At 47.1% G+C, this 19943-nt stretch overlaps 1 protein-coding gene across 2 annotated transcripts in view; it reads right to left on the reverse strand.

Annotated features, from left to right (window-relative positions):
• LOC148148477 (cytochrome P450 2J1-like) overlaps positions 1–19736 on the reverse strand; it is a 392174-nt gene extending 372438 nt beyond the window's left edge. For both annotated transcript variants that reach the window (XM_087992371.1, XM_087992372.1), the window contains exon 1: positions 19504–19736. In XM_087992371.1, the coding sequence (XP_087848497.1) occupies positions 19504–19710 (207 nt within the window). In that variant the 5' untranslated portion in view covers positions 19711–19736. The remainder of the gene's footprint in view (positions 1–19503) is intronic.
• Between the last annotated feature and the right edge of the window lie 207 nt (positions 19737–19943).

Here is a 19943-nt window from a genome sequence, read left to right on the forward strand (position 1 = left end):
GCAAGCACGAGGGGACATAGCTTTAAATTGAGGGGTGATAGATATAGGGCAGATGTCAGAGGTAGTTTCTTTACTCAGAGAGTAGTAAGAGTGTGGATAATTTTCTTGGGCACAATTTGGAATGGACAATAAATATTGGTGCAGATAGTGCAAAGGAATTTGTTTTCTAAAAAGCACATGTTTGATTTTCCTGCAACAGTAGTAGACTCGCCAACTTTGAGGGCATTTAAATGGTCATTGGGCAGATGGAGGATAATGGAACAGTGTAGGTTAGATGGGGTTCAGATTGGTTTCACAGTCGGCGCAACATTGAGGGCCGAAGGGCCTGTACTGGGCTGTAATGTCAATAGACAATAGACAATAGACAATAGGTGCAGGAGTAGGCCATTCAGCCCTTCGAGCCTGCACCACCATTCAATATAATCATGGCTGATCATTCCTAATCAGTATCCTGTTCCTGCCTTATCACCATAACCCTTGATTCCACTATCCTTGAGAGCTCTATCCAACTCTTTCTTAAATGAATCCAGAGACTGGGCCTCCACTGCCCTCTGGGGCAGAGCATTCCACACAGCCACCACTCTCTGGGTGAAGAAGTTTCTCCTGAGCTCTGTCCTAAATGGCCTACCCCGTATTTTTAAGCTGTGTCCTCTGGTTCGGCACTCACCCATCAGTGGAAATATGTTTCCTACTGCCAGAGTGTCCAATCCTATAATAATCTTATACGTCTCAATCAGATCCCCTCTCAATCTTCGAAACTCAAGGGTATACAAGCCCAGTCGCTTCAGTCTTTCAGTGTAAGGTAATCCTGCCATTCCAGGAATTGACCTCGTGAACCTACGCTGCACTCCCTCAATAGCCAGAATGTCTTTTCTCAAATTTGGAGACCAGAACTGCACACAATACTCCAGGTGTGGTCTCACCAGGGCCCTGTACAGTTGCAGAAGCACCTCTTTGCTTCTATACTCAATTCCTCTTGTTATGAAGGCCAGCATGCTATTAGCCTTCTTCACTACCTGCTGTACCTGCATGCTTGCCTTCATTGACTGGTGTACAAGAACACCCAGATCTTTCTGTACTGCCCCTTTACATAAATTGATTCCATTGAGGTAGTAGTCTGCCTTCCTGTTCTTGCTACCAAAGTGGATAACCATACATTTATCCACATTAAACTGCATCTGCCATGCATCTGCCCACTCACCTAACTTGTCCAGGTCACCCTGTAATCTCCTAACATCCTCATCACATTTCACCCTGCCACCTAGCTTTGTATCATCAGCAAATTTGCTAATGTTATTGCTGATACCATCTTCTATATCATTAACATATATTGTAAAAAGCTGTGCTCCCAGCATGGATCCCTGCGGTACCCCACTGGTCACTGCCTGCCATTCCGAAATGGAGTCGTTTATCACTACCCTTTGTTTCCTAATAGCCAACCAATTTTCAATCCAGTCTAGTACTTTGCCCCCAATACAATGCACCCTAATTTTACTCACTAACCTCCTGTGTGGGACTTTATCAAAAGCTTTCTGAAAGTCCAGGTACACTACATCTACTGGATTTCCCTCGTCCAACTTCATAGTTACAGCCTCAAAAAATTCAAGAAGATTAGTCAAGCATGATTTCCCCTTCATAAATCCATGCTGACTCTGACCTATCCTGTCACTACTATCCAGATGTGCATTAATTTCATCCTTTATAATAGACTCCAGCATCTTTCCCACCACTGAGGTCAGACTAACTGGTCTATAATTACCTGCTTTCTCTCGCCCACCTTTCTTAAAAAGTGGTATAACATTAGCCACCCTCCAATCCTCAGGAACCGACCCCGAATCTATAAAACTCTGGAAAATAATCACCAACGCATCCACGATTTCTCGAGCCACCTCCTTCAGTGCCCTGGGATGCAGACCATCAGGCCCCGGAGACTTATCAACCTTCAGACCTAACAGTCTCTCCAACACCAAATCCTGGCAAATATAAATTCCCTTAAGTTCAGGTCCTTCAGCCACTGTTACCTCAGGGAGATTGCTTGTGTCTTCCCAAGTGAACACAGATCTGAAGTACCCATTTAATTCCTCTGCCATTTCTTTGTTCCTAGTAATATATTCCCCTGTTTCTGTCTTCAAGGGCCCAATTTTTGTCCTAACCATTTTTTTGCCTTTCACATACCTAAAAAAGCTTTTACTATCCTCCTTTGTATTATTGGCCAGTTTACCTTCGTACCTCATTTTTCCTCTGCGTATTTCCTTATTAGTAATCCTCTGTTGCTCTTTAAAAGCTTCCCAGTCCTCAGTTTTCCCACTTATCTTAGCTATGTTATACTTTTTCTCCTTTAACTTTATATGTTTCTTTACTTCCCTCGTCAGCCACGGCTGCCCATGCCTCCTCCTGGGATCTTTCTTCCTTTTAGGAATGAACTGATCCTGCAAATTCTGCATTATACACAGAAATATCCGCCATTGTTCCTCCACTATCATCCCTGCTAAGGTAATGCACCATTGAACTTTGGCCAGCTCCTCCCTCATAGCTCCATAGTTCCCTTTATTCAACAGAAGTACTGTCACTTCCGACTGTACCCTCTCCCTCTCAAATTGCAGATTGAAGCTTATTGTATTATGGTCACTACTTCCCAATGGCTCCTTCACTTGGGTCTCTGACCAATTCTGGTTCGTTACACAATATCAGATCCAGAATTGCCTTCTCCCTGGTCGGCTCCAGCACCAGCTGCTCTAAGAATCCATCTCTGAGGCACTCCACAAAGTCTCTTTCTTGAGGCCCAATACCATCCTGATTCTCCCAGTCTACCTGCATGTTAAAATCCCCCATAACAACTGTAGTAACATCTTTGCGACAGGCCAATTTCAGCTCCTGATTTAACTTACATCCAACATCCAGACTACTGTTTGGGGGCCTGTAGATGACTCCCAAGAGGGTCTTTTTACCCTTAGTATTTCGAAGCTCTATCCACACTGACTCTACATCTCCTGACTCTAGGTCCCCCCCGCGCAAGGGACTGAATATCATCCCTTTCCAACAAGGCCACCCCACCCCCTCTGCCCGTCAGTCTGTCCTTACGATAGCACGTATAGCCTTGAATATTCATTTCCCAGGCCCTGTCCACTTGAAGCCACGTCTCAGTTATCCCCACAATATCGTATCTGCCAATTTCCAAAAGAGCCTCAAGCTCATCCATCTTATGTCTAATAATTCGTGCATTCATGTATAGTATTTTTAATTTGTTACTGCTCTCACCCTTCCCATCAACCGTTATTTCACTCAACCTTACAGCATGATGCCTATGTTCCATGTTCTATCCTGGTAATCTGAACCTTCTCCAGTTTAAGAATATCTTTCTGATAGCAGGGTGACCAGAACTCAATGCAATATTCCAGAAGTGGCCTCACCAATGTCCTGTACAACCTCAACATAACATCCCCACTCCTGTACTCATAGGTTTGAGAAATGTCTGTGCTCTCTCTCTCTCTTTCTCTCTCTCCCCCACAAGTGTGCTAAAAGCTTTCTTAACCACACTATCTACATGTGATGCAAACTTCAAATAATTTTGTACTTGAACCTTAAAATCCTTTGAAGAATGTGGTTCACCATTATTTTCTTGGGCACAATTTAGAATGGACAATAAATATTGGTACAGATAGTACAAAGGAATTGTATTTAAAAAATCACATGTTTGATTTTCCTTGATACTTTTAGCTTTTTCTTGTAATTTTGGGATGTGATTTCACATGAAAGACTGAAATAAAAGGGAACATCTAACTCACTGCCTCATCAACTTTCTACTATTGCATTTCAGTGCCAGCTATCCATCCAGAAGGTTTACACCCGAAACATCAACTTCACCTCCTGATGCTGCCTGCCTTGCTGTGTTCCCCCAGCCTCCTGCCTGTCCCTCCTGATGCTGCCTGCCTTGCTGTGTTCCCCCAGCCTCCTGCCTGTCCCTCCTGATGCTGCCTGCCTTGCTGTGTTCCCCCAGCCTCCTGCCTGTCCCTCCTGATGCTGCCTGCCTTGCTGTGTTCCCCCAGCCTCCTGCCTGTCCCTCCTGATGCTGCCTGCCTTGCTGTGTTCCCCCAGCCTCCTGCCTGTCCCTCCTGATGCTGCCTGCTTTGCTGTGTTCCCCCAGCCTCCTGACTGTCCCTCCTGATGCTGCCTGCCTTGCTGTGTTCCCCCGTCCTCCTGCCTGTCCCTCCTGATGCTGCCTGCCTTGCTGTGTTCCCCCAGCCTCCTGCCTGTCCCTCCTGATGCTGCCTGCCTTGCTGTGTTCCCCCAGCCTCCTGCCTGTCCCTCCTGATGCTGTCTGCCTTGCTGTGTTCTCCCAGCCTCCTGCCTGTCCCTCCTGATGCTGCCTGCCTTGCTGTGTTCCCCCAGCCTCCTGCCTGTCCCTCCTGATGCTGCCTGCCTTGCTGTGTTCCCCCATCCTCCTGCCTGTCCCTCCTGATGCTGCCTGCCTTGCTGTGTTCTTCCAGCCTCCTGCCTGTCCCTCCTGATGCTGCCTGCCTTGCTGTGTTCCCCCAGCCTCCTGCCTGTCCCTCCTGATGCTGCCTGCCTTGCTGTGTTCCCCCAGCCTCCTGCCTGTCCCTCCTGATGCTGCCTGCCTTGCTGTGTTCTTCCAGCCTCCTCGCTCTACGGTCTGTTCCCTGGGACACACACCAACTGTGCCTGGAGGATCATCAACTCGGTGAAGGACGCTCTCTGGGCGGTCCGAAAGCTGTTGATCTTCCAGCTGAAGGAGTTGACCCCGACTGAGTGTTGCAGACTGGCACATTCCAAGGTCCAGGACTACGTGTTGAGGGACGCGCTGAAGCTTGGGGCAGCTGCCGCCAAGGCGCGGTGGGGAAAGACCACTGTGTAAAGTCTGCCTGCCTAAGAAGAACAGGGGGCCCACGCAGTCATTTGGGCTCTGCTGGCGTCTCAGCTAAATATATGGATATATGATTGATAAACGTACAGACCTGTATATACAAGTGATAAATTCTGAACTCTGTATGTAAAGAAATGGAATGTTTACGTATGTATGGCATGACCAACTGTACAGAACATCAAAATATTTAATGAATAAAGTTTATTTTTGAAATTAAAAAAAACAAGGAGAGGGTTTTTGGCCTTTTGGCTATGATCAAGTGTCTGTTCTTATCAGAATGGGTATCGGGTTGTGAGTCATCAGAGCTAGTTGAGATCATTGCTGGATTGTGATTGGATGTTAGAGGATCATTTGGTTGTGCTGAGCTGCTCTTGCTGGATTTTCATGCTGGCTTTGGCCTGGCACCAGTTCATGGACAAGCCAACTGAGAACTATGGCCTCAGCAGCTACCCACAGCCCAGGCCAGGGGATTCGCAACACAGTCAGGCTGGCTGTGAAGAAGATGGAGGAGCATACACCAGTCAACCCAAGCACATTTAGTTTGAGAGCTGTGGATTCCAAGCAGTTGGTGTGTGTTACCTGCAGGATTTATGCTGATGTGTGGCCTGGCTAATTATATCGATTGTCAAAATATTCATGGAAAATGTATGTTTTTGAAATAAAATAAAAATATCTGAAAGATTTCCCCAGCGTGGGCTACTTTGGTGTGACCTTCAGGCGTGTGAAGCTGTGGGACTCCTGAAGATGTTCAAGGAGAAGGAAGGGGTGCCTTTGTTCTCCGCCTTGTCAGTGGTCCCGTTGTGTGCGCTTCCTGCGTAGAGGAGTTGGGTTGTTGCAATCCACATGTACAATCCCCACGTCCCAGCAGCTGACAGCCTGACCTTCCTGAGAAGATACATACAGGTTGAGGGAGAAAGCACTGATGCGGTCGACCCTTTCAGGATCTGGACCAGCAAGCGGCAGGTCAAGGTAACCCTGAGGGTGGACCCCCCAGTGGGAACATCCTCCACCCACCCTCCAGCTTCGCAATCGGAGGGAGCAGGGGCTACCTCACACATGCAGGGCAGCTTAAAGTGTGCCGCACCTGCGGGAGGTCAGGACACATGGCAGTGGGCTGTGAGGTGACCATCTGCAGGAACAGGAAGCAGGAGGGTCACCTGACCAAGGATTGGAGGGAGGTTAAGAACTGTAACCTGTGTGGAGGGGGCGGGGGTCACATGCACAAGGCTTGCCCAAGACGGGGGTGGAGGGGTGCCCACTTATGCTCCAATGGCCGGAGATGGCAATGTGAGCCGTGGACCCCCAGAGATCAGCAAGGTCCAGCCAGACAGCAGGAAAATGGAGTCTGGGGGCATCCAGAAGGAAGGACAGGCTGAGGCAGAGCAGACAGCAGCCAGCGGAGAGAGGTACAGCAGCTGACCCAAGCTCCAGCTGGACAGACGGAGGCAACGAAGGAGGCAGAGGAGTAGATACCTGTGAAAAACAGGAAAAGGAAAACCCACCAGGTTCCCAAAATCTCCCAGAAAGGGGGAAACAGCAGCTGCTCGAGGAGGACATGGGCAGCTCTTCAGACGGTGAAGACGGGCACAAGGAGGGTCGTCACCAAAACAAGAGGCAGAGTGCCCCAGGAGAAAGGAGGGCAGTACCCCCCCAGACAGGAAATGACAAACCCTCTGAGGTTACCGGAAAAGACCACCCCCCCACCTGCTGAGAACCAGGAGGGCCCCACCACCTCACAGCTCTTTACTCAGCGAGTCGTGAGTTCATGGAATGCCCTGCCAGTAGCAGTGGTGGACTCTCCCTCATTATGGGCATTTAAGCGGGCATTGGATAGGCATATGGAGAATAGTGGGCTAGTGTAGGTTAGGTGGGCTTGGATCGGCGCAACATCGAGGGCCGAAGGGCCTGTACTGCGCTGTATTCTTCTATGTTCTATGTTCTATGTTCTATAACACAGCAGCGACCCTCGGACAGCCCTGCTGTCAGACACAGAACTGGACTGACCAGAAGACACCAGAGCCGGGAAATGACCACAACGTGGAGCAGACAGCACCTCAGCCCCACGAGAGTCCAACAGTTCGCCTACACCACAGGGATGCAGATAGCCGTCCCAGAGACAGGACCATCGGCAAATGGACACTAGTAACTTTATACACTGTAAAATAGGGGTTATAATTACCAGTATTAACGTGCGTAGCGTTAATCTTCTACACGATGTGTTTCTACGTTGGCCTTCCTCGCCAATATTAAAGCTGATGTCCTGTTTCCGCAGGAGTGTGGGATACCGCACCTCAGCAACTACAGGAGATGGTCGAGCTTGTGGGCCCATGGGCCGTCAGTTTGGTCGGGGGGCAACGATAACCGTTGGAGAACGGTGAAGCCCCTCTTTGAGTCCCCAGCGGACTGGTGGGAAACAGTAAAAGGGAACATCAAGAGGTTCTTCATCCTCAAAGGTGTTCAGGAGGTGAGAGAGAGACGGGGAAAACTGTCCCAGCTCCAGGAAAGTATGCTGAACCTGCTCCTGCTGCAGACAATGGGGGCCGATGTCACGGAGGACCTCAAGGAGGTGAAGGGCCAGCAAGCCTCGCTCTTTGCCTAGGAGGCCTCCAAGATAATCTTCTGGTCCAGGGTCCGCTCGGTGGAGCAGGACGAGACGTGCTCACGTTTCTTCTTCCAGAAGGTGCACAAAGAGAGCTCCGTGCTCAGCAGCCTGAAGGAAGAAGATGGCTCGGTAACGTCATCTCAGGCTGACATCATGAGGATCAGCAAATCCTTCTATACCAGTCTGTATGACGTGAAGCCAACCGCCAGCGCAGCCTCCCAGTCATTCCTGTCCTCTATCACGGAGGTCCTAGACGACAGAACACGGGAGAGGCTGGACCAGCCGCTATCTCTGGATGAGCTGACCAAGGCCCTCGAGTCCTTCGAAAAGAATAAAACTCCCGGAAGCGAAGGCTTACCGGTCGAGCTCTATGCTGCTCTAAATATGGTCCAGTCCACCGATTCCAAGCAGTCCCAGAGTTCTTCCGCTGCTTCAGACAAGCACTATACTATTTTCTATGAAGGATCTTCCCATTTCAACTCTTGCTTATAAGCTTGGAGGAGGAACACAGCATTGTGATCTGAATTTCAACAGGCGGATTGGGTATGGAGTGGTAGGCATTTTTGATGGTTGTGTGCAATGGTCAAAGAAATATTGCCCCCAATTCTGGTCTCCTTCCTATTGGAAAGACGTTGTGAAACTTGAAAGGATTCAGAAAGGATTTACAAGGATGTTGCCAGGGTTGGAGTATTTGAGTTATAGGGAGAGGCTGAACAGGCTCGGGCTGTTTTCCTTGGAGCGTCGGAGGTTAAGGGGTGACCTTATAGAGGTTTACAAAATCATGAGGGGCATGGATAGGATAAATAGACAAAGTCTTTTCCCTGGGGTCGGAGAGTCCAGAACTAGAGGGCATAGGTTTAGGGTGAGAGGGGAAAGATATAAAATAAACCTAAGAAGCAAATGTTTCACACAGAAGGTGGTATGTGTATGGAATAAACTTCCTGAGGATGTGGTGGAGGATGGTACAATTGTAACACTTAAGAGGCATCTGGGTGGGTATACGAATAGGAAGGGTTTGGCGGGTTATGGGCTGGGTGCTAGCAGGTGGGACTAGATTGGGTTGGGATATCTGGTCGGCATAGACGGGTTGGACCGAAGGGTCTGTTTCCATGCTGTACATCTCTCTAACTCTATGTGTGGCCCTCTGGTGGGACAGCAGACATTTTAGTGATATTTTGGTAGCATCTTCTTGAGGTTGTCTGGTTGAAGTTGCCAGCCTCAATGAAAAAGGCTTTAGGAAATTTCATCTCTACAGCATTTGTAATGGTATAAACTTCAACCAGAGCATTCTTCACTTCTGCTTGGGATGATATGTAGACTGATGTCAGGATAACAGAATTGAACTTGCACAGCTGATAATAAGGATGGCATTTTATTGTATGATATTCTAGGTCTGGGGAGAAGTAGCTTGCTAGTGTCGCCTTGTCTGAACATTAGGAAGTGTTAATTAGGAGGTACACCCCACTGCCGTTTGCCTTACCCAAGAAAAGGGCGGCATAGTGGCTCAGTGGTTAGCACCGCTGCCTCACAGCGCCAGGGACCCGAGTGTTAATTAGGAGGTACACCCCACTGCCGTTTGCCTTACTCAAGAAAACTATGTAGTCCATACGATGGATGGAGAACTCCTCGGCTTTTTAAATATCCAATCCCAGACTTTGTGGGTAATTGATTTCATACACCAGTTTGTATCTTAAACAAAAGACTTAAAGATTTATTATCCGATCCGTGCGATGTGTGGAGAACCCCTCAGCTGGCAAGGCACAGCCAGGTATAGCAGGAATGAGCCAAGTTTCTGTGAAACACGACACGCAACAGTCTCTCAGTTCCCTCTGGAAGGTAAGTCTAGATCTGAGTTCTTCCATTTTGTTTTCAATAACTTGGATGTTTACCAGGTGAATGCTGGGAAGGAGGCTGAAACTGTGTTTAAGTCACCTCTAACTCTTCTAAATTCAGAGGATAGAATTTAGAGGCCTAGCCTGTTTGGTCTTTTGTCAGACTGAAGGACCTTACCTAAAGCTTTCTTGAAATCACAGTAACCAGATTCCTTGCATACCCCTATCCACTCTTCTTATTACATCCTCAAAAGCACCTGTAAATTTATTAAGTATGATTTCCTTGTCCTAAAAACATGCTGACTTTGTCTAATCCTTTAAATGTTTTCCCAGAGTTCTGTAATCACATCTTTTATGATATTAGATTAGATTCTCTACAGTGTGGAAACAGGCCCTTCAGCCAACAAGTCCACACTGCCCCTCCGAAGAGTAACCCACCCACACCCATTCCCCTATACTATATTTACTAATGCACCTAACATCGTAGGCAATTGAGCATGGCCAATTCACCTGATCTGCACAGCTTTGGATTGGAGCAGCATTATCTGCTCTTCTGATGTTAGTCAACAATAACACCCAGGTAAAAACAATGACTGCAGATGCTGGAAACCAGAGTCTAGATTAGAGTGGTGCTGGAAAAGTACAGCAGTTCAGGCAGCATCCGAGGTGCAGGAAAATCGACGTTTCGGGCAAAAGCCCTTCATCAGAAATAGAGGCTGGGAGCCTGCAGAGTGGAGGGATAAATGAGAGGGGGGTGGGGCTGGGGAGAAAGTAGCATAGAGTACAATAGGTGAATGGGGGTGGGGATGGAGGTTATAGGTCAGAGAGGAGGGTGGAGTGGATAGCTGAGAAGGGAGATAAGCAGGTAGGACAGGTCATGAGAGCGATGCTGAGCTGATGCTGACCTTCCCCCACCCTCCTCTCTGACCTATCACTTCCATTCCCATCCCCATTCACTGATTGTACTCTATGCTACTTTAACCCAACCCCACCCCCCTCTCATTTATCTCTACACTCTGCAGGCACTCTGCCTGTATTCCTGATGAAGGGGTTTTGCCCGAAACGTTGATTTTCCTGCTCCTTGGGTGCTGCCTGACCTGCTGTGCTTTTCCAGCACCACTCTAATCTAAACAATAACATCCAGTACAGAAAAGAAAATAATCGTGGATAAAGTAATGGAAAAATGGGTAGGGAGTGGAGTTGGATTACTGGCAAAATTCCTGATTGATAATGGGGGTGAGGGAGTTTGTTAATAATGTATTTAGAGATGTGTGTGAATCTGAAATTAATAGTTGTGAATACAGCAGCACAAAACATTTCTAACAATAGACTTTGTGAATTGTTGTCTGTGCTGGCTTGAGCTGGACATGCTAAGTATTCACTACAGTAACCACATGGTAAAACATGCTACCAAGGAAGAAATAGTAGGCACTGATTAATGGGGTAAAGCAATTATCAAAGGGGATTTTAACGACATTTATAAGGGAAAAATTAGATGGGGAGAAATAGTCTTGTGGAAGAATTTGTTGAATGTTTTTTGGGACAGTTTCTTAGACCTGCATGTTATGGTACGAAGTAGAGAACAGGCTGTATCGGACTTGTTTTTGACTAATGACCTAATTGTGAAAGTGCCCCTGGTTAGTAGCAAACATAAAATCATTGAATTTTACAGACAGTTTCAGAGAGAGAAGAGTGGATCCAGAACTACAAATTTGAATTTGCACAAGGGGAATTATGAGGGCATGAAAGCACAGCTAACGAAAGTGAACTGGTAATTTAAGTTAAGGGATAGGTCAATAAAGGCACAGTGGTAAACATTGAAGAGGATATTCCAGAAAGTGCAGATTAGATATGAAAAAACTCCACAGAGGCTGGTATATGAAAAAACTCCACAGAGGCTGATATCCTATCACCAACTCACTTTGACTTTCATACTGCCTCATTCAGAATCAGCTCTGAGTGCCAGTATCTCTGATACTTCCCTTTTTATCTGTCAACCAGGGCTCCCTGATTGGACCAGATTAACAGCCTGAGTCAGGGAACTCATATTCTATGAGGTCTAGCTGGGCTGACCTGATTACAATCACCACAAGATACATTCCAAAACATAAGAAAACTTGTAAGCCATCCATGGTTAACTTCAAACTCAAAGAAAAGGCTTATAATTTGGGGTAACATGGTGGCTCAGTGGTTAGCACTGCTGCCTCACAGCACCAGGGTCCCCGGTTCAATTCCAGCCTCGGGTGACTGTCTGTGTAGAGTTTGTACATTCTCCCATGTCTGCGTGGGTTTCCTCCGGGTACTCCAGTTTCCTCCCACAGTCCAAAGATGTACAGGCCAGGTGAATTGGTTACGATAAGTTACCCATAGTGTTCGGTGCATTAGTCAGAGGGAAATGGGTCTGGGTGGATTACTCTTCTGAGAGTCGGTGTGGACTTGTTGGGCCGAAGGGCCTGTTTTCATTCCGTAGGGAATCTAATCTAATCAGACTATAAAGTGGCTGGTTAGAAGATTGGACAAAATATTTTTTAAAAAGCAAAGAATTACTGGAAGTTTAATAAGGAGGAAAAATTAAGGAGCAAGAGAAAGTTAGCCAAAAATATAAAAACAGATAGGAAAGGTTTCTTCAGGCATTTAGAAACAAACAGCCTTTTCAGCACTGCATGCATCTGTGAATAACAAACTAAATGTTGGTTCAAAAGAAAATGAGTCAAGGCAACTAGTAACAGAAAATAAAGAGATGAGAAATGAATTGAACAGATATTTTGTCTTCATTAGAGATACTAAAGTAGCGACCCAAAATTACCTGTAAATCAGGAATTAAAAGGAAGGGGACAATTCAAGAAAGTTACAATTGCCAGGGATGTAGTAATAACTAAATTATTGGAACTACAAGTTTAAGGTCCCTGGGTCCTGATGGATTTCACCCGGGCTTTTAAAAGAAGTAGCTAGTGGGAACGCTGATTGGTTGGTTTTAATTTTTTAAAACTCATTAGTTTCAGGAAGGTTCCTTTAGAAAGTAAAATAACGAATATAACTCCTTTATTCAAAAAGGAGGGGAGACAGGAAGTGGGGAACTACAGGCCAGCTAATGTCTCATAGGGATAGGGAAAATATTAGAAACTAAGTGTCAAAAATAACCACCTACCTTTTCAAACCCATTTTCCAGCAGATGCCCCATTGCCTTGTATGTCACAAGCACAATCCAAAAACTACAGAGTTTCTGCATCTACCCCCCCGACAGACAGTGAAATTCAGATTTCAACCAGAAAGTGGCAAATATCTTTTCTCACATCCTCTCCAAACCTCCTGCCCCTTATGTTAAACCCATGACTGCTGGTCCTTGATCCCTCCAACGAGGGAAACTGTTTCTTCCGATTTCATTTTAACCACCTTGGGCTGAGAGCTGGCAAATGAAGTTCAATGCAGCTAAATGTGAGATGATGCACTTTGTGAAGAATAACAGGTTGGCAGAATACTGGGTCAATGGAAAGATTCTTGGGAATGAGGATGTGCGAGAGGGATCTTAGTGTTCATATATTTAGATCCCTAAAAGTTGCCACCCAGGTGGATAGTGCTGTTAAGAAGGCATACGGTGTGTTAGGTTTTATTGGTAGAGTGATTGAGTTCTGGAGCCATGAGGTCATGCTGCAGCTGTACAAAACGCTAGGGCGGCCGCACTTGGAATATTGTGGACAGTGCTGGTCGCCCCATTACAGGAAAGATGTGGAAGCATTGGAAAAGGTGCAGAGGAGATTTACCAGGATGTTGCCTGGTCTGGAGGGAAGGTCTTATGAGGAAAGGCTGAGAGACTTGAGTCTGTTCTCATTGGAGAGAAGAAGGCTAAGGGGGGATTTAATAGAGACATACAAGGTAATCAGAGGATTAGATGGGGTGGATAGTGAGAGTCTTTTTCCGAGGATGATGACATCTGCTTGTGCAAGGGGACATAGCTGCAAATTGAGGGGTGTCACAGAGTCATAGAGATGTACAGCACAGAAACAGACCCTTCAGTCCAACTCGTCCATGCCGACCAAATATCTCAAACCAATCTAGTCCCACCTGTCAGCACACAGCCCATATCCCTCTAAACCCTTCCTATTCATATACCCATCCAGATGCCTTTTAAATGTTGTAATTGTACCAGCGTCGACCACTTCCTCTGGCAGCTCATTCCATACAGATACCACCCTCTGTGTGAAACAGTTGCCCGTCAGGTCTCTTTTATATCTTTACCCTCTCACTCTAAATCTATGCCACCTAGTTCTGGACTCCCAGACCCCAGGGAAAAGGCTTTGTCTATTTAGAACATAGAACATAGAACATTACAGCACAGTACAGGCCCTTCGGCCCTCGATGTTGCGCTGCCCTGTCATACTAATCTGAAGCCTACACTATTCCATTTATGTCCATATGCTTGTCCAATGACGACTTAAATGTACTTAAACTTGGCGAATCTACTACCATTGCAGGCAAAGCATTCCATACCCTTACTACTCTCTGAGTAAAGAAACTACCTCTGACATCTGTCTTATACCTATCTCCCCTCACTTTAAAGTTGTGTCCCCTCATGTTTGCCGTCACTTTACTTGGAAAAAGGCTCTCCCTGTCCACCCTATCTAACCCTCTGATTATCTTATATGTCTCTATTACGTCACCTCTCAACCTTCTTCTCTCTAACAAGAACAGCCTCAAGTCCCTCAGCCTTTCCTCGTAAGACATTCCTTCCATACCAGGCAACATCCTAGTAAATCTCTCTGCATCCTTTCCAAAGCTTCCACATCCTTCTTATAATGCGGTGACCAGAACTGTACACAATACTCCAAGTGTGGCCGCGCCAGAGCTTTATACAGCTGCAGCATAACCTCCTGGTTCTGGAACTCAATCCCTCTATTAATAAAGGCCAAAACACTGTATGCCTTCTTAACAACCCTGTCAACCTGGGTGGCAACTTTCAGGGATCTGTGTACCTGGACACCGAGATCTCTCTGCTCATCTACACTACCAAGAATCTTACCATTAGCCCAGTACTTTGCATTCCGGTTACTCCGACCAAAGTGAATCACCTCACACTTGGCCACATTAAACTCCATTTGCCACCTCTCAGCCCAGCTCTGTATCCTATCTATGGCTCTCTGCAACCTACTACATCCTTCGTCACTATCCACAACTGCACCGACCTTAGTGTCATCTGCAAATTTACTAACCCACCCTTTTAAGCCCTCATCCAGGTCATTTATAAAAATGACGAACAGCAGTGGACCCAACACCGACCCTGGCGGTACGCCGCTAGTAACTGGACACCAAGATGAACATGTTCCATCAACAACAACCCTCTGTTTTCTTTCAGCAAGCCAAAAACTGATCCAAACTGCTATGTCTCCCACAATCCCATTCATCCGCATTTTGTATAATAGCCTACTGTGAGGAACCTAATCGAACACCTTGCTGAAATCCATATACACCACATCAACCGGTTTACTCTCATCTACCTGTTTGGTCACTTTGTCAAAAAACTCAATAAGATTCGTCAGGCACGACCTACCCTTCACAAAACCGTGCTGACTGTCCCTGATCAGATTATTCTTTTCTAGATGGTTATAAATCCTATAACTTATAACCATTTCCAACACTTTACCAACAACTTTATTTATCCTATCCATGCCCTTCATAATTTTATAAACCTCTATAAGGTCCTGCCTCTCCCTGTAGCTCAGATCCTCCAACCCTGGCAACATCCTTGGAAATCTTTTCTGAACCCTTTCAAGTTTCACAATACGATAGATTTAAGACAGATGTCAGAGGCAGGTTCTTTACGCTGAGAGTGGGAAGGGGGTGGAATGCCCTACCTGCTAATGTAGTTAATGCAGCCGCATTAGGGAAATTTAAACAATCCTTAGATAAGCACATGGATGGTGATGGGATAGTGTAGGGGGATTAGTTCACAGGTCGGCACAACATCGAGGGCCGAAGGGCCTGTTCTGTGCTGTATTGTTCTGTGTTCTATGTTCTATCTCAATTATATCCCCCTCTTAGTCTCCTCTGCCCCAAGGAACACATCTGAAACTTTATTGCTGGAACAGCACAGCAGGTCAGGCAGCATCTAGGGAACAGAAGATTCGACGTTTCGGGCACATGCCCTTCTTCAGGAATGAGCAGAGAGTGTTCAGCAGGAGAAGATAAAAGGTAGGGAGGAGGGACTTGGAAGAGGGGCGTTGGAAATGTGATAGGTGGAAAGAGGTCAAGGTGAAGGTGATAGGTCGGAGTAGGGTGGAGGCGGAGAGGTCAAGAAGAAGACTGCAGGTCAGGAAGGCAGTGCCGGGCTGGAGGGATTCGGCTGAGACAAGGTGGGGGGAGGGGGGATGAAGAAACTGGTGAAGTCCAAGTTCATCCCCTGTGGTTGGAGGGTTCCCAGTCGGAAGATAAGACGCTCCTCCTCCGAACGTCGCGTTGTTGTGGTTTGGCGGTGGATGAGTCCAATGACCTGCATATCCTCGGTGGAGTGGGAGGGGGAGTTGAAATGCTGTGCTACAGGGTGATTGGGTTGGTTCGTCCGGGTGGCCCAGAGGTGCTCTCTGAATCGCTCCGCAAGTAGGCGGCCTGTCTCACCAATATAGAGGAGGCCACACCGGCTGCAGCGGATGCAGTAGATAATGTGGGTGGAGGTGCAGGTGAATCTGTGGCGGATATGGAAGTTTCCTTTGGGGCCTTGGAGAGAAGTGAGGGGGGAGGTGTGGGCGCAAGTGTTGCACCTCCTGCGGTTGCAAGGGAAGGTGCCGGGAGTGGTGGTTGGGTCGGTGGGGGGTATGGATCTGACAAGGGAGTCGCGGAGGGAGTGGTCTCTACGGAAAGCTGATAGAGGAGGGGAGGGAAATATATCCTTGGTGCTGGGGTCTGTTTGGAGGTGGCGGAAGTGACGGCGGATGATGCGCTGTACATGGAGATTGGTGGGGTGGTAGGTGAGGACCAGTGGGGTTCTGTCCTGGTGGCGGTTGGAGGGGCGGGGCTCAAGGGCGGAGGAGCGGGAAGTGGAGGAGATGCGGTGGAGGGCATCGTCGATCACGTCGGGGGGGAAATTGCAGTCCTTGAAGAAGGAGGCCGTCTGTGTTGTGCGTATTTTGAACTGGTCCTCCTGGGAGCTGATGCGGCGGAGACGAAGGAATTGGGAGAATGGGATGACGCCACAGATTCACCTGCACCTCCACCCACATTATCTACTGCATCCGCTGCAGCCGGTGTGGCCTCCTCTATATTGGTGAGACAGGCCGCCTACTTGCGGAGCGATTCAGAGAGCACCTCTGGGCCACCCGGACGAACCAACCCAACCACCCTGTAGCACAGCATTTCAACTCCCCCTCCCACTCCACCGAGGATATGCAGGTCATTGGACTCATCCACCGCCAAACCACAACAACCCGACGGTCGGAGGAGGAGCGTCTTATCTTCCGACTGGGAACCCTCCAACCACAGGGGATGAACTTGGACTTCACCAGTTTCTTCATCCCCCCTCCCCCCACCTTGTCTCAGCCGAATCCCTCCAGCCCGGCACCGCCTTCCTGACCTGCAGTCTTCTTCTTGACCTCTCCGCCTCCACCCTACTCCGACCTATCACCTTCACCTTGACCTCTTTCCACCTATCACATTTCCAACGCCCCTCCTCCAAGTCCCTCCTCCCTACCTTTTATCTTCTCCTGCTGAACACTCTCTGCTCATTCCTGAAGAAGGGCATGAGCCCGAAACGTCGAATCTTCTGTTCCCTAGATGCTGCCTGACCTGCTGTGCTGTTCCAGCAATAAAGTTTCAGCTTTGATCTCCAGCGTCTGCAGACCTCACTTTCTCCCCCAAGGAACACATCCCTAATCTATCCAATGTCTTTCCATATTTCAGGCGACTGACTGTGTGGAGTTTGCACATTCTCCCCGTGTCTGCGTGGGTTTCCTCTGGATGCTCCGGTTTCCTCCCACAGTCCAAAAATGTGCAGGTTAGGTGAATTGACCATGCTAAAATTGCCCATAGTGTTAGGTGAAGGGGTAAATGTAGGGGAATGGGTCGGTGTGGACTTGTTGGGCCGAAGGGCCTGTTTCCACACTGTAAGTAATCTAATCTAATCTAATCTAATCTACAACTTTGCAACCCAAGCAACATCCCAGTAAATCGCCTCTGCACCCTTTCCAATCCTATCACGTTCCTCCTATAATGTGGATTTCAGAACTGCACACAGTACTCTAGCTGAGGCCAAGCCAATGTTTTGTACATTCCAGTATAAACTTCCTGTTCTTACATTCAGTGCCTCAGCTAATAAAGGTGAGTATTCTATATACCTTCTTAACCACTTTATCTTTCTGTCCTAATGTCTTAAGGGACCAGTGGATATGAACATCGAGGTCTCTGTGATCGTGAAGGCTTCCCAGGGTCTGACCATTCGTCATGTACTGCCTTGCCTTGTTTGTCCAGCCTGAGAGCATCACCTCACACTTATCCCGATTGAATTCCATTTGCCACTGATAAGCCCAACTATATCCTCCGGTAATCTAAGGCTCCTCCTTGTTATTTATCGCTCCATAACTTTTGTATCATCTACAAACCTATTGATCCACTCTCCTACATTGATTGCTGCAGAACTCCATTTGACGTCAGTTTCCAGTTACAAAAATACCTCTCCACTGTCACACCTTGCTTCCTGTTACTCAACTAATTCTGTATTCAATTAGTCAAATTTCCTTTGGTTTCAGTTTCTGATGCTGGATCTTATCAAAAGTGTTGCTGAAATCCAAGTAGATGACACGGATTACATTGTCCTTATCTACACACCTGAAAAATCAATCAAGTTATTCCGATATGACATCCCCTTAATAAAACCATGCTGCCTGTTATTGATTAATCCCTGCCTTTCCAAATGCAGATTAATGCAATGCTTCAGAATTAGTTCCAATAGATTTTCCACCACCAAGGTTAGACTGACTGGCCTGTCATTTCCTGATTTGTCCCTTGCTGCCTTCCTGAGTGATGATGTCACATTAGCTGTTCTCCAGTCCTCCAGAACCCCTCCTGTGGCCAGAGAGGAATTGAAAATTACTTCTAGATCCTCTGCTATTTTCTCCCTTGCCTCATGCAACAGCTTGGAATGTATCTCATCCAGCCCTTGAGATTTATTCTACTTTTAATCCTGTGAGACCATTCAAATTGTCCACTCTGTCAAAGCTAATTTTTTTTTATGTATGGGGCATTGGTGACACCGAATCTGGAGTCCTGGATACAGCACTGCTCACCATGCTTACAAAAGGATATTAATGCACTGAAAGCAGCTCATAAGAACATAAAAACATAACATAAAAACTAGGAGCTGAAATAGACAATTCAGTTCCTCAGGCCTACTCTTCTGTTTGATACAATCATAACTGATCTCACCTCAGGGATAAGAAAGTGAGGATTGCAGATGCTCATTCCTGATGAAGGGTTTATGCTTGAAACGTCGATTCTCCTGCTCCTCGGATGCTGCCTGACCTGCTGTGCTTTTCCAGCACCACACTCTCGACTGATCTCATCTCAGCTTCAACTGCACTTTCCTGCCCATTCCCCATAATCCTACAAACCATTACTAATTAAAACTCTGCCTATCTCCTCCTTGAATTTACTCAATGTGCTGACATTCACCACACTCTGGGCTAGTGAATTTCACAGATGCCAACCCTTTGAGAGAACTCTATCTTTAAGATAAGGGTTAGCACATTTTAAATAAACAAGGATGGAGGGTGTACCCAGCCCTGGGTTACAGCCTGATGGACGGATGAAGGGAGTGGGGAGGACAGGGGGAGAGGAAGACAGAGAAAGCGGGCAAGGAAGGGAGAGAGGCGACCATTCTGAGCTACAGGCCACAGCCAGAAACACATGCCTGAGCAGTTTGCAGGGGGAGGGGGGGGGAGGGATGAAGGAAGGCAAGAGAGAGTGGTGTCAGGGGTACAGTAGTAAACTAGTAATAGGATCCAGACTGTGGTAATTGTAGTTAGGGTGCATATATTGTAGTAAGTATTATTGTGATTTCTCTATCTTTAACCCAGAGTTACTGAGGCACCAACATGGCTCAGTTTCCTTCAAAGGAACTGAAGATTTAACCTGTAGACATTGTGATCTAAGCACCTGATGCCAGGTTACAGCAGAGAATGTCCATGCAGCGTCTGGGATCTTACCTGCATCAAGGAGCGATGAGGTGCTGAAGGAGAAAGCTGCAGGAAATTCCCCAGGAAGCCGAGGTTAATAGGCCCTGGTGGGAAGCTCAGGGGTCTCCGGCTCCTCACGAGATAAAACATTAAACACAGAAAAAGTACAACTGTTATCCATATTGACAGCCAGGCCAAGGGAACAGAGGGAAAGCTCAGGAAGACTTGAGGAATCATAGAGAAAATTAAACTAAGTGGCTGGCTTATCTGCACAGACCAACTGGTGCAAACTTCACAGCACAGCTATTTTGGGATTTCCAACACCCTTCATGCTCCCTATCTAATCCTCGTCCAGCATACACCCATTCTGGCAAACAGCCAACTTCCTGCAATAGATTATGTTTAAAAAAAAACAGAGTATTTTGAGAAGCAAGGGTTATTTTCACCAGGGTAGAGAAGGTTAAAGGGAG

This window comes from Chiloscyllium plagiosum, unplaced genomic scaffold (assembly GCF_037043375.1).
Source record: "Chiloscyllium plagiosum isolate Xiang-an unplaced genomic scaffold, Cpla_swu_hap1 HiC_scaffold_12, whole genome shotgun sequence".
NCBI lineage: Eukaryota > Metazoa > Chordata > Chondrichthyes > Orectolobiformes > Hemiscylliidae > Chiloscyllium > Chiloscyllium plagiosum.